Genomic DNA, 16,075 nt, shown 5'->3' on the forward strand with positions numbered 1-16,075 from the left:
TTAAGTACTCACAGTGCCTCTGTGAACGCTAGTTAAGTGTTGAACTGTATGAGAAGCTAGTATTCCAAATAGTAGTGATTTTATTTTGCTCCTACAGGTAATGCACAAGACAGCATATTCTGTAATGACATGCTTTGTGTTGTAATAGAGAAAAACAGAGCCCAAGGTTTGGATTTCTTATTTCAAGTTGTGTGTGATTTTTGCAGGGGATACCATAACAAAACAGTTTATTTCAGCCAGTGTAAAAATCTGGATGGGGAAACTCTGATACTACACAGAACTATACTGGGGGAAGATTTTAATCTCACAATTTAGTCAATACAGTTTTTCTCACCACCACTAACACCACCACTGATCTCATTACTGTGTCATGTGTCACACTGTCTGCACTGATGCTTTTTTAAGGCAAATCCTTCTCTTTGTCTAGCCAGCTGTCGGACAGACAGCACAGGCAGACTCTTTCCTCTGCTGCAGTTACTACAGTAAGCCTTGTCCTGGGGTGCTGAAACCAAAAATATCTCCCCCTTAAAGCAAGAAATGTATTCTTTTATTCATACCACATTTTCATTATTAAGAAAAAATATGATTCATAAAATACTACCCTATGGCAATAAGCAGACTTTAATATTAATGCCATTTTATTAAAAAAAAAAATTCCTCTAAACCAGAAAAGATTAAAACTCAACCATGAATAAATACTACTATGTGCCTGGGAGCTACATCTGTGCCCTTTGTCTCCCATCTTTTGACATCCCGTGAACACCTCCAGAAAGTTATAGAACATTTTCTCTTAAGCAAAAAGCCCCTCATGGATATGGATGTGTTCAGTAGTCTTTGAGAAATGTCTAGAGGTTTTGTAATTTCTCACTCACGCGGCTCCAACCTGACTGTATTCCAGAACCAGGTTTTACAAAATAATTAGACAGTCACTCAAATCATTATTATGCAGTCCTATTGCCTCAGAAAACATCCCTTCTGTGAGATTGTACTTGTTCTGCTGACTGATAAGAAAGTGTGCATTCAAATTTGTCCTGCTTGTGAAAACTATGACTGACAACACTCTGCAATTCGAGAACTGTAGGCCTTAGGTTATTCCTAGGTTCTTTTGAATCAGCATGAAACAAGCTTCTGTGCTGAGACATCCAACCCCATATTTTTAAGCTTCCATTTTATTCTTGGCAATCTTATCTCTGGAAGGCAGCATAACTGCAGCAATTGCACATCTCATTTCAGAAAAATAAAGAAACACTCCTTTTCCATTTTAATGGTTTACTGGAAACTAGTTCACAGGGAATGAAGAAACTGATGATGATGAATGAAAGTGATAAACAGCAAGACCCAATTACTCACTCGTGCTAGGCTGGTTCCAGAAGGGACTTTATATGGGACGTACTTCCTGTAGATATGCCCAACTCGAGAGCACGGAACATCAAACATGCCACCTCCGCACATCCACACCTGGAAAGAAGACAGAAAGCAAGTGAAAGAATAATTCCTGGCAACAAATGAGGCAAGAAAGGCATTTTAAGTAATGGGTATGTGAAAATGACACATCGTTCCCTACTGACCCCTCCCACAGTCATAGTGGTGGCCTTCTCAGCATGCTGATAGCTGGGATTAGGTAACATGGCAGACTCTTCTACCTGGAATCTCACTGCTCAAAAGCAGAGTATGTTCAAAATAAAATCTTAAAACATATTTAGAATATCTAACAATGGTCCTCCCTCAACACAGCCAAGATATTATTGCATCTGTTGTTTAAAACATACAGGATCAAAATTTCAAAAGAAGCCTATGTGAGTAAAACAAGCCATCAATCGGAAGTAAATTTTTTTTGCAAAACACCTGACTTATGTTTTGAATAGTGAATACAGAGCTCAAAAATTAAGATGCTCTTCATTTTGTAAGGAACAAAAATCGATTTCCTTCTGATCAAAATTATGTAGGCAGAGGAAGAAGAACATGCTGCTACGTTTCATCATTAATACTTTAATACTAAACAGATGGAACCATCTGGAGTACACAGGTTTGATGCCTCAGGTCTGAGCAATCAAAACACAGTCAACACTGGTGGGAGCTGCAAGTACTTCATGGCTCTAAAAATCAAGCTGTATCCTGATGGGCAGCAAGTAAGGAATTCTTCCCAATTCTTCACCTAGCATGACTATGTTTTACCAAGTGTACATGAGAACAAGGTTTTGTGCCATGTCAGAGGAAGTTTGGCAATCATGCCAACCTATGAGCATGATTTTCTATGCTCTTGCAATGCAGAGCCACCAAACTCCAACACGGCTATTAGGTGACTTAGGTAGCATACTGGCAACATTCATAACTCTGATTTCAAAAAAAATGACCTGACTTTGCAAATCAGGGAAGCAGAAAACAACAACAAAATCACTCCCCCAAAACCCCCAAGCAGAACTCTTCAAGTATCCTAAAACCAACCGTGCAGCAAGAGTTTAAAATTAGAGTGAAAACATTAGTATTATAAAATTATTTCCTAATCCTGGCTAAACAATTTTTTGTTCCTCACAAATTTAGAACAGAATGGCTCTTATTACATGTAAGGGACACTTGTGGTCTCAGCTTTCAGCCTTTAGACTGAAAACAATAAAAACCCATTCCCCTTCCACCCTATTTAAAAGAAAACCACACCAAAGCTGAGAAAGATAGAGGGCTTGTCCCTTCCATGTCTCTTTCTGTGGACATACATAAAGATGCTTCATGAAACATCTCCATAAATCTGGAGGAGAATTTGGGTCCATGTATTACATATATGAACAAATTTTAACTGTATCTGATGCACTCTGGAGTGAAATGGCATGAAATAAGTTTGTGACTGAGGCTAAAGCAGAACAGAACATGGACAACTGAAAGATTCACTGACAATTTCCATACAAAAAGGAATTAATCCAAAAGTTGATATGCTCTGAATTAAAACAACAGTTACCAGACCCTTAAAAAAAAGGTATCAGAAAATGTGATGTGATCGCAAATACTTGACATTCTGCATGAAGCTTGCAGAGAACAATGTGCATCTCTACACTTTTTCATCATACATTTCTTATTTAGTCTCTTTTGTCTTGTCCACCAGCTGACTAGCTACTGGATTTTTGAAATCACAGGAAAACATAATGATTAATTCCATTCATTTAAAACAATATTGAAAATGGGCAAGAGTTTGGCCTCTTTCACTGTGCTTGCCTGTTCATGTTACAGTGGGTATATCTGCTTGGTCCTGGCAGTGTGGCTGTGAGCTTGGGACTAAATTTTAGCAATCTGAACGTGCAGGTGCTAAACATTACAATATGAGATAACTTAGTGCTTGAGTGTGACTTAAAGCACTTGCTGAAGCTAGCACGCTGGAATTCAGCCTCTGAGACGGACTGTGCTATTCACACTGTGAATGGAGAAAACGGGGGTTAGAGTGAAGGCTTGAGTTGCAAAGTGATTTAGGAAGCTGCCTCTTATGGGTCATTTGTGTATTAGTCCTTACAGTCCCTTAGCTGTTAGCCATGGCATCCAGCTAATTTTCATCTGGTGACAAAAAGTTTGAGGATCTACACCTCGTTGCAGGACAAACCTAAATACACTAGTGTAGATGTTTAAGGAAGGTTTGAAACCACTGAAAGTGGGGCAAGATCATGTGCTCGGCCTTGTCCTAAAATTCCACAGACACCCTTGTGCAGTCAGGTACTGCTGAGAGCTACTCATGAAGCTGCTACTTACCACCTCCCATCACAGAGTTAACTAAGGCATCTGAGGTATGGGTAGGTGCTTCTGGTGCATGTTAGCGTTTCAGAAGAGGAGACAAATTTTGTGGGTTAGTGGCACAAGGTGGCAAAGGCAGCTGTCTCAGGCAACACTCTGCCAAATGGAAGCACGTATGTTGATGGAATCAGGAGTATTTCAGTACCTATTTCTGCAGTGAGGATATCCCATCTGGTCTCCTAGTAATCACAGTCCTTCTCAGGGAGGAAATTTACTGGTGGGTTGGAAATGGAGACCCAAATGAATGCTCTGCCTCCATGCCAAAATAGCTCATCACAGTCCAGAGCAGTCTTGCAATGCCATGCAAACATGATCATTACTTTCTTTTCAAAAACATTTTGTAAAATTTGATTCTTAAAGAAGACTTTAAAATCCTCACCCATTTAATCCCATGTCACCTAGTTCACTGGAAAACATGTTCATAAACATATTAAAAAATAATAAAAATGATAGTGTTAAAATAAGTTGGGTAATGCCATTGTTAAAAAAAATGTTATCACCTTTCTACCAATACTTCGTTTGTACATTACATCATTTGTACCTTTTTTAGCGGGAATCTCCTCTCTGTGGCTGTCTTCACACAACCCAGTGCACCGATGAAAGTGCAGACCTATATTTACCCTTTGTTCTTGTTTTCTAAATTAAGATGTTTCAAAGGCTAGACAAGATATTGCAGTGAGTAATCAAGTTTTCTTAGCGTTTGCAGAGTGGACAGCATAGCAGTTTGACACAAAGGTCATACACAGAACAAATTTAAAAGACAAGAAAGCAGAAATATATATATATAGAGAGGCCGGTATTACTTTAACTTAGACAATGAGAGCTGAAGTAGACATATATTGCATTTCCTCTAAAGCAGTAGGATATCAGTAAAAAAAATAATAAAAGGAGAAAAGAATTAGAAAAAAAACCCTGTCACATATGCTGAGGCAATAACAAGTGGGAGAAAATAACCCTTTGCGTTAGGCTTATATTTGATAGATAGAAAACTTGAAAATGCTGTGCTGCACCTGAGGTGCGCTGTGCAGGGTAATTGAAATGAATCTTGGTCTGCCTTGAAGGATGTTTAGCAGCTGTTCCTGTTTATCTTTCAGCTTCAGAATGATTTTAAAAGCATTTTTTATATTTCCTTGGAAGATCAATTCTGGCAAGTTCATCTTCAAAACGTTCATTTTTATGTCACGTGTGCTAAATGCAAAAAAATTGGAGGATGACTTCTGTGTTAAATATTACAGATGTCCAGTGTACCATGAAAGGAATTCAGGTGGTGTGGGACATTTGGCAAAATTATATCACAACACTGATGCCTCTCTGTTCATCTAAGAAGCAAGCAATGAAACTCTCAAAATTGTTAATATTTCCTTCTTACAAAAGCAATAAATCTGGTCTGCAGCTGAGGTATAAAAACCAAAGACAAAACCAAAACAACACAATTTCAGCTTGGAAAGATCAAAAGAGTAGTTTAGGTGTCAACTGTATACTATATCACAATTTATTTTTATATAGCTCCTTCCAACAGAATGTTGCAAAACACTTTATAGGGATGGTTGAAAGCAAAAGGCAGGCATTAGCGCAAGCTTTAAAAGAGATTAAGCTGTGGTTATGTGGCTTTGTTCCTGACTGGAGCTAGATGTCACAGATGCAGTTTTTGGCTCTTTTCTACAGCTTTTGTGGGATTTTGGGTGAATCACCCTGTTTTCACATCACTTCTTTGTCTTTAAAATTGAATTGTGCTTGCTCTTGTGTTTTCTTCCCCCCTGCCTTATCTCTCTAGTTTATGAGTGATCCAGCCTGAGGACTATCTGGAAAATGTAAATACTGTGCACACCAGAATGAGACTCCAATCCATATGCTACACTGTAATCATAATTACTGCAGTAAGAGACTCATGATTTTTGAGCAGTGGAGGATGTGTTGCTGTGGAACAGGAACATAAACATACAGCAAATTATGTAAAAGATTGAGGGGGGACTGAATGGATTTTGGATCAGGCTTCAAAACTAATTGAGAAATATACTGCTGCTGAGAGTCAGTAATGAGACAGACAACAGTGAGAGACATTGAAATGGATGGAAAAAACAAACAGTAAACTGTTTGTTTGGAATAGATTACAAATAGGAGAAATGTATTACCACAATGGGGCTGAAAAAGTTGTAGAAAATAAGAACATAAAAACTTTATGGAATTTTTCAGTCACTCTTCCTGAAATATAAGCCAAGAGAACAGATTTAGCAGTTGCAGAAAAGGAGAAAGAAGAATACTTTCCTGTGAACTTTTCCATGTAGTGAGAATGCAAGAAAAAATTGAAAAAGACAATCACTGACTGCAAATCTGCAGTCAATGGGTTTCACAAACAGCAAAACCATTTATTTGTGGTGCAGTGGGATTTTGTCAGGGATATTAAAACTGTACCATGTAAACTGGGAACTGATGACTGTGGGTATTTCAACAATACTCACTGGCACCTCTAAAATGCTGAGAAAAGTGGCAGTATTACATGTTTGTCAGTTCTTCATATAGATTACAACTGCATTGACAAGTGGTAATGCTCCCCCACTCCCTTTCTTCTGCAAAGATTGCCAGCAGTGGAGGGACTTAATAATGATGATGATAACGATGATAAAGAAAGGAATTAATGAAATTGGAGATGCGTGTTGGAAAACAGGAAGGAAGAGAATCTGGAAGATGTGTTGGCATGGATGAGGATAAAACAGCTCTAGTTATAGGTGACTAGTTTCAAGGAGACTAGGGTATCACCATTAATATTTTTGTTAAGGTATGATTTATGATGCCTAAGGAACGTCCAGTATAAAGGATTGCATTGGGTTTGCATGGCAAGGTTTTGGTAGCGGTGGGCTACAGGACTGGTTTCTGTGAGAAGTCGCTAGAAGCTTCCCCTATGTCCGACAGAGCCAATGCCAGCCAGCTCCAAGATGGACCCACCACTGGCCAAGGCCAAGCCCATCAGTGATGGTGGTAGTGCCTCTGTGATAACATATTTAAGGAGGGGGGAAAAAAACTGCACAACTGGGCAACTGCAGCTAGAGAGAGGAGTGGGAATATGTGAGAGCAACAAATCTGCAGAAACTGAGGCCAGTGAAGAAGGAGGGAAGGAGGTGCTCCAGGCACCAGAGCAGAGACTCCCCTGCAGCCCGTGGTGCAGCCCATGGTGAGGCAGGCTGTGCCCCTGCACCCATGGAGGTTAACGGTGGAGCAGATACCCAACTGCAGCCCAGGGAGGACCCCACACCAGAGCAGGTGGATGCCTGAAGGAGGCTGTGACCCCATGGAGAGCCTCTGCTGGAGCAGGCTCCTGGCAGGACCTGTGACCCTGTGGAGAGAGGAGCCCATGCTGGAGCAGGTTTGCTGGCAGGACTTGTGATCCCATGGGGGACCCACGATAGAGCAGTCCAGTTCTGGAATGAAAGACTGTGCCCTGTGGAAGGGACCCACAATGGAGCAGTTTGCAAAGAACTGCAGCCTGTGGGAAGGACTCATGTCAGAGAAGTTTGTGGAGGACTGCCTCCTGTGAGAGGGACCCCATGCTGGAGCAGAGGAAGAGTGTGAGGAGTCCTTCCCCTGAGGAGGAAGGAGCGGCAGAGACAATGTGAGATGAACTGATGGTGACCCCCATTCCACGTCCCCCTGCACCACTCGGAGGGAGGAGGTAGAGCAAATTAGGTGTGAAATTGTGCCTGGAAAGAAGGGGAGGGTGCAGGGAAGGTGTTTTAAGATTTGGTTTAATTTCTCATTATCCTACTCTGCTTTGATTGATAATAAATTAAATGAATTTTTCCCCAAGTCAAGTCTGTTTTGCCTGTGATGGTAATTGGTGAATGATCTCTCCCTGTCCTTATCTCGACCCACAAGCCTTTTGTTGTATTTTCTCTCCCCTGTCCAGGTGAGGAAGGGGAGTGATAGAGCGGCTTTGGTGGGCACCTGGTGTCCAGCCAGGGTCAACCCACCACAAGGATATTCAGCAAACACAGGAAGTTAGTATCTTTCACTACTCTATATTTTGGAGATAACTACATAAACTGTGCCTTTCTGACATTTAAATTTAGGATTTCCTAAATAGTGGCTTCCCTGATTATTCAGAATCAGGTCAGTTCCAGTGCTTTGCCAGCTTTCACGAGTCTAACACATGCTGAACAATATCACCAGCAAGATATCATACATCTTTTTTAATTAAAAAAATGATCCCAAGATTATATTGCCAAAAAATTAAAATGCTGCATATTATTTCTTATGTAAAAATTAATCTAAGAAACTATTTAATGAAGAGGTCATATTTTGAGACACAGGTTGTGGCTGCCTCACCATCCATTGAATGTGCATGCGTGTGCTCTGATTTGGAAACAGCAGTTAATCAGCATGGCACCCAGTGCTATATGCTTGCTGCTGTACTCTGCAGCAATGTTAGCAAGCATGAAAAGAACAAAAGAGAAATACATTGGTTTTTGTAGTCAAGGAAATAAAGGTCAAGCAAATTTTCAAGCAGCAGCTGTTTTTTTAACCTGTCTCTCTGTGTTCCTGACAGCTCAGCACCTGGAGTAGTCATGCCTGAAATTTGAGGAAGTTTCCTTTCCTGCTGTGGCACAATTCCAAATGTCACGGAAGCATTATAAAGCCTACTGTATTTTGGAGAAACTTACTGAATTACGCTGCAGTAAATTTAGACTCACTGTAGACTCAGTCTCTGTAGTATCTTTCTTTTTCCATCAAACACCCTTCCCCCCCAAACACACATTTATAGTTTTGCTCACACCACCCACCTTCTGTCCCTACACAATGAGATAATGCAACCACTCTTCCAGAAAAAGACTTTTGGTTAGGACTGTGCTCGGCACTGAAGCCCCTTGTCTGTCATCCCAGGCCACATTTAGTGAAACAGGCAGAGAGAAACAACAAAATCAACACTTTTCCTCCAAGCTTCCCAGCCTGAGTACCTTTTCTAAATCTGGTTCAACCTCTACTTGTCAGGAACTGCTGCCTGACTCCCCAGGCAACCACTTGTCCTGCTAATCTAATTTTTAATCAGTCCTTGAACTCTGTCTTAGCATCTTGAACTCATAAAGCAATATGGCTTTGCTATTCTTAGTGATTCCTTTGAGCTTGCATGATGGCCCTTGATCCAGCACCAGACTTTAATTCATTGCATGTCTGGGGTTTGCAAAGTGCAGTAGAACTTTACAGTGAGCAGAACAGAGTAGTTGATATTAAGTTCATGATGAAGCAGCTAATAATTCCTTAAGTCAGAGGACTTTAGACAAACTATTTTACTGAGTCTTGACTAGCACAGATCTAGCCATCACTTTTCTGAAAGATACAATTTCTCTAAGTCCACATTTTGCACTCATGGCTTCCCACTTGCTTTGTAGCAAACACTCCTGTAACTTGAGTTGTGGGGATGACTGGATGTCTCTGGTGCAGTAATGCAGAGGCTTTTGGTTGAGAAGATGCTTTTCCTTAAAAGGATCTTAATTGTTAAGTAATCTTTTCCCTGTATAATGTGTGAATGTTTCTGTGAAGTTTCATTCTAACATCTAGGAAATTCTTCTCCAAATAAAATTAGGCTAGAGAATATCAAACATATACTGTTTCTTAAACGTCATTCCACATTTTCCACCAGTGAATTTGTACATATAAACAAGATATTTGACACACACATTTGTGAAAATTCTTCCTCAACACACCTGTAAGCTTTTCTTTGCACTAAAACATTAGCAGTGCTAAGTAAAGACAAGTCCCAGCTTACCTGGATTCTATAGTACCCGGACCTACTGTTAAAATGTTAGCAGAAGGGTTACAGTAGTCCATTGATCCATAGAGTTTAAAATGCATCACTGAAGACCAAAAATGATCTCCAAACCGTCCTCAGTCCAGCTCACAGAGCAGGGCAACCAGTTCAAGATGAAACAGACACTACTTCATTTCAGGGAGCACATGACAGCTCTCACTCTGGCATGCATCCCGCCATAACTACATCATTGTATTTTAATTAACCACAAGAATCCCCAGTCTGACCCTGGGAAGGTCATGTCATCAGCATGGTCTCTGTTTATAGCAGACAGATTGTTTACTTATTTACCCTTACACTGCAGCTTTCATACAAATGAATCTCAAAGTTAAAAACAAGATATATGAAGAACGTAAACAGAACACGTGTCTGTCTCTGAGGTTAAAGACCAGCCTGAAACTGTCCTCTAAATACAAGCTTCCCACAATTATGGGACATTTCAAACTGGCTTCCTTTTACAACTTATTAATGAAAACCAATCATATTTTTACAAAATACTTAAGAATTATTTGACTCAAAGAACTGTGTGAGAATAGCTAACTAACTAGTGGTCAGAGATGTTCTTGAGGCAGGATAATCCAAATAATTATTTGCCAAGCAAAATAACATTAATGTGAGACATGGGATCAACACAGGGCACCCATACTACACTTCCACAGGCCATAGATGTGGACAGTCTAAGCAAAGGAAGGATCTAGTTTCAGACCCACTGAAGCAGCTGAGGAAACTGGACCAGGGTGGTTGTCTGGCTTTTTCACTGTCTTTGTGAATAACAGAGATACGGCAAGTCCTCCATCTTCCTAAATTTTGAGAATAAAGCCAGTAAATTAAACTGTCTGTCTAACTTGTCCTCATTTAAGTAAGTTTTAAGATGACTGAATCTATAGCTACATAGAAACTGTTGAAGCAGAAACTTTTCCCAATCTGATATTGGTGATTCTCATATAATAAAACCCAGTCCTTTCTGTTTCTCCCTTCCACCTCCGTGGGTTTTTTTCCATTTTTTTTGTCATTCCAAACCAAACCGCAGTCTTCTTTTTAAAACTTACATCTGTTAAATTCTTCCAATAGAAAGTTGTTCCTATTTAGCAATCATTTCTAAAGAGTATTTTTTAATTCTTTTAACACTACTAAGAAAGGACAGGGACCCTAAGGTCAGTATACACTAATAAGATGAATCAGGATGTATGACTGAAATGAGACCCAGTGTGACACAGCTACCTCCAAAAAAATCTATCAGTTGAGCAAAACACACCGGGACAATCTAGTATCTCAATTTCCAGTGCTGTTACCATGGTTTCTGTACAAAGACTAGAGAGCATTACAAGTATATTCTTTTGTGATGATGAATAAAAGGAATATTTGAAATAGGATAATAAAATCAGGGGTGACGTGTCAGAGACCATTGTGGCAGCTAGTCACTACTTACATTTGCCTCTGAAACAACCTAAATGGACAGAAGCTAAATCAATATATTCTAAATACACTGTCTAGCTATTGGGTTTCCCTTGCCTTCCTTATTCTGCTGGAGTATAAAAATGATTTGAAGAAACATGAGAGTAGCACAGTTAATACAAACCATTTTGCTGTTCTTGATAACTCCTGTAAAGACAGCCTGTCAGTCCAGTGTCGGGTCACGCTGTATGTTTCATTCAACAGAATGGCCTCAACTCTGTTGTTTTAATCACTGTTGAAACTCAGATTCAGCAAGATGTATGATATTAGTCATGGCTGACATACTAGATTTATTTACTGAGCTTTACACTGTCAGAGTTTGGAAGTAGGTTGGAAAGATCCTGAAGCTAAATGTGAATTCTAATTTCAGTTCCAAGCTTTATCCAAATATGCTTGACTCAATTCATCTATGTCATGAAATTCTATCAAGTCATTGAAAATCTTTGCATGTAGAGGCCATGAGGTAAAGTTCTTATGTCTTTGGGTATACCAGAAGACAATAAACTCAGTTTTCAAAATTAGTCATACTAGTCCTCATCAAACTAATGCAAATACATATTTTACATGTGGACAGTAGCAAGACTTTCAACTCGACATGTAAAACCAAGTAACTGATTTGAATACACATGTCCACATAGAGGAGATGAGGATACGAGGATACACCATGACTGGTTGTACATAACTCGAGCACTTGAAAACTCCCCATGTATTTTGTCATTACAATAATTCAAATGCAATTAAAATATCTGATTTTGAAAAGCTGGCCTGTAGATAACAGCTCATAGCAGATGAGCTGATCTAATGATTCAATGCTACTGAAAGCGAGTCCTTCTTCCTATGACTTTCCATTTTCACCCATTTCCCTGAACTGACTCCAGGGGAGCTTACCCCCAGAGATGATTAAACATTGGTCTGGGCAGAAAATTATGCAGTTTTCTTTTTTTTCTGGATTAGTTCTCTGTTGGCTTATTGAGCTGAGCTCAACACTTGAGCATGAAGTAAATGCAGCACCTGAGAGAAGGTGAGACTTGATGAAAGGTAAGACTTGATGAAAGGAACAACGTAGAACTTCATTCTTTGATGGTGGTAAGCTACCACATTTTCAGAGGGAACTGCACTCAGTGTGATTTTTGTATGGCTTCTGGAGCATATGTTTATGGCATAATTCTCTGTGAAATTACTGGGAATTCCTAAAGAAGAAAAGTAGTATTGTGCTAAATTAATTTTTGTTAAAAGACAAAAGCCAGTATGAATGAAAGCATCATGATCGTAAGCCTTGCACTAAACAAGTAAGAAAGTATTGTATAAGGTGACTTGATGACTTACCTTAAAGGAGATTTCATATTGCTCTCCTCCCCATATTTCTAATCCTGGATCATAGCCACCCAGCTCCCAAAACCATTTCCGGTTAACGGCAAATAGACCTCCAGCCATTACAGGAGACCTGAAGGATAAATAAAAGAATAAAACAATAATGAAGGTGTTCGGACAATGTGTGTGTGTGTGTTTGTGCAAATGTAGTTGTCTGGCTTCCACAGTTGCAAAGTTATGGAAGGCATTGACAAACAGCACTGTAAGCAAACAACATTTATGTTTATTCACCCCAAAATGGACTCTAGATGAGAAACAGGCAATGTGATAGACATGTAGATAGATATAGAGCATGGTAGACAGTTATGCACAAACTCCATTTTTAAAAAACCCCACAATTTCTGTTCATTACTAAATAAACCCATATAACAGAAAAAGAAAGTGGCTCTGGAAACCTGCCAAGGTATTTAATGTAGTCTCAGTACTCCATGTGAAGTAACTCACATTTGAAAGTTAGAAAAACTCTTCAATTCATTTCAGTCCCATAGGTGCTGCCTAGAGAAAGGCAGAAAGGTGACAGTGGATGGCTACAGAGCAGCTGCTGGGAGTTAAACATCTGCTTTTCTACAGCAGCATTTAAAACTCCTAAACTTTGTCTTACAGTGGTAATTTAACTCATAGGCAAATCATTTGCTGTTTCCTGTGTTTCCATTTATTCCATGAATAAACATGTAGAATTTACTTGAATTAACAGCCTTTTCCACAGATAGTATAGAAAACAAATGCGATATTTAAAGTTAGTGTTAGAGAATATTAATGAAAAGTGCATTTTAGATTTATAAGCAGGAATTTTGACTGGAAACTAAAAATTTTTTTTTTTCACTACCAAGAAGACCGTGTTTCTAATGCAGCAAATATGTTGCCACCATTAGGATGCCAGCAAATCCCCACATGCATGAATGTTAGAAAATGATCCTCTCATCTGCATTCATGGTAATGAAAAACATTATAGATATTTTACCTTTAACTTCTATAAGATAGTTTTTAAAAAACATATATAGATTAGGCTATATCTTATATTAAACTACCCATTTTCATGACTAGGGAGCTCTGTTTTTAACAGGCTGATTCTATTTTTCTTTAGTGATTATATTTTTAAAAGGACATAGAAGCTTTGTGAAACAAAGCTGCAATATTCTAACTGGCAAGACCGTGCACTGTAACATACAGTGAATGCTAATACTTTTTTACTTTTATTGACATTTCATACCTCAAATATTGACTGTTCTTTCCACATATGAATAAATTCAATGGAGATCTTATTAGAAACCTTCCCTTGGGAATGCTGACTACTACAATACATTTTCAATTCCTACCAAAGTAAATCTAATTGCAATATGCCCTTTGTGACTTCAGGTTCTAAATAATCAAAACACAATGCCCTTTTACAAAGATGGACTTGCATGGAGGATGCTTATAAGTAAATCATTACTGGCAGAAGAAAGGAAGTCCCAGAAATCACTGGGGAAATGCAGGATTTCTCTAATTCTCTTAGGTACATTATCTTTAATGAACATTTCTTTTGACACAGTGAATGGCCTATGAAAAAGGCAATCCCTGCACGTGAACCAGATGTAAGATGAAAAAATCAGAGACTTCAAATTGCAAAATAATTGGCCCATACTTACAAATGATACTTCATAACTAATCTGTAGATTTTACAATGATAACACTGAGTAAAGAAACTCTTTATTATTTAGATGCGAAAGGTCAGAGCATTTATTACAATTAGCAAAACTACCAAACAACAACCGGAACAGCAGCAAACTCATAGCTCTTGCGCATAAAAAAAAAAGACGACAAAAATGAAATTGCATGGGATGTTGCTCCGTTCATTCTTATTCCACAACATGTTCTGACAGTTGTCTTACAGGAAGAGCGATGGAGAGGACAAACAGGATAGCTTTTTGGTTTTCATTGGAGTGGGATGAGCAATAAGCTGTGTGAACCTGACCACTTGGCACAGGATACATATTCCCCTCCATGCCACAAGCAGCTGCTGCTGAACAGGCTTTAAATTGTCTCCAAAATATGAAGACAAGAGTCTAGTCCTACAATCATGACTGATATAAAAAGTCCTTCTGTAGTCAATAAGATCACTCACACATATGAGAACTGTGCTGAGCCCAAAGGAGAAGATTTCTTCTCTTGTTTAATGGCTTCTGTATAGAAATGTCAAGTACAAAGTTATGATTGGAAAAGTAATTTTTCATGAAATGTCCTACTCAGGCACTTAAACAACCAGACTTGAGCTACTGTAGCATAATATTATGTGAGTAATTACAGTGGGAAGCTGTAAAATACTTATAGTCAAAAACTTGAAAGGCCAAAGACTCCCAAAACATCAGAAAAGCTGGAATGCTAAGGTTGCTAAACTTAAAAATAGTTATAAAAACCTTCCCACATGAGAAGTACTGCACAGTCACTGACTATACATAAAAGACAATATTGCAAGTAAAAGTCAGCTGATCCAAAAACAATCAAGAGGTCACAGATGTCCAGTGTATCTATTTTAGTGTCATGGCTATTTAGGGTCATATCTATTTAGTGTCATATAATGTCAGTAGGTGAATGTAGATTTGTGTCACCTATTATTCAACATAAAGAAAATATTACACTGCACATTGATCATTGTTGAATTGAAATACTGCTGCATACTGGGGTGCTTTGGAAAGGACTGATAGGAATGACCTGCCTGAAACAGCTGAAATTTGGTCATTATAATTGTATCCAGTGAATGGCATACTTCATTATGCATCTCTTTGTATAATACAGACTGATTAAAGGCTCTGTACTGAACTGCTGAACAGAAATGGATGAATGCTGGAAAGAGGCGTCCATCTCATGCAGGATACATTAGACAAACTGACCGTCAGTGCCAAACCAACTGGCATGCAATACAAAAACTGGGGCAAATGTCAGCCCACATCAGGAGTCAGCGCTGGGTCCTGCTGACCTTGTGGAATCAGGGGTGTGATAGATGAGGAGGAGGAAGAGGGCCAGGTTGCTGCTGCCACAGTGACAGTCCCAGACATGACTGGTGACTACTGCGCACGGCTTTGAGCTGGGCTTGTGCACTTTTTATAGTGAATTCAATGTCTTGTTAATCAAGAAGAGTGCCCCTCCACCCTAGTGATACCACATGAAGGCACCTCAGAAGAGTGAATAAATTGAAATACCTTGTTTCTCTGGTTACTGCTCCTGATGCTCTCTGCAGTGATTCCTGATACTGAACCAAATCTTCTTAAAGCAAATACCAGAAGCTGACACTAGAAGGCTTTCCCTTCTCATAATTACCTCTCATAATCCAAGGGAAATTTATCTGAATTATTGGTAGAGAAGATCTACAGGACTCAGACTAAGGAGGTGAGTCAGCAGAAATGAACATTCTGAAGCAAAAGGAAAATGAAAGCTTCTGAAAATGTCCTACAGGTAAAGGTGTTCAGAAGGATAAAACTGAGGAGCAAATGAATAGCTGGAATATCATGCTGCAAGTCATAGTAAAGAAACGAGTCCAATGCATAAGCAGTCTTACAAGATTGAGACCTGAGTGCTGTGAAGACAAGAAAGGGAAGCTGAGAGCAGCACTTCTGCTGAACCACATTCATGTCATGAGCAGACATGGGTCTTGGACATACAGAGCTCAATTGCAGCAAAAACCCCTTCAGCCTACTAGTA

At 39.2% G+C, this 16,075-nt stretch overlaps 1 protein-coding gene across 3 annotated transcripts in view; it reads right to left on the bottom strand.

Annotated features, from left to right (window-relative positions):
• Positions 1 to 16,075, bottom strand: part of GALNTL6 (polypeptide N-acetylgalactosaminyltransferase like 6) — a 507,888-nt gene that overhangs the window by 31,977 nt on the left and 459,836 nt on the right. For all 3 annotated transcript variants that reach the window (XM_074822812.1, XM_074822810.1, XM_074822811.1), the window contains 2 exons: positions 12,353 to 12,470; positions 1,351 to 1,458 (listed from right to left, as the gene is read on the bottom strand). In XM_074822812.1, the coding sequence (XP_074678913.1) occupies positions 1,351 to 1,458; positions 12,353 to 12,470 (226 nt within the window). The remainder of the gene's footprint in view (positions 1 to 1,350; positions 1,459 to 12,352; positions 12,471 to 16,075) is intronic.

Source organism: Strix aluco, chromosome 4 (assembly GCF_031877795.1).
Source record: "Strix aluco isolate bStrAlu1 chromosome 4, bStrAlu1.hap1, whole genome shotgun sequence".
Classification (NCBI taxonomy): Eukaryota; Metazoa; Chordata; class Aves; order Strigiformes; family Strigidae; genus Strix; species Strix aluco.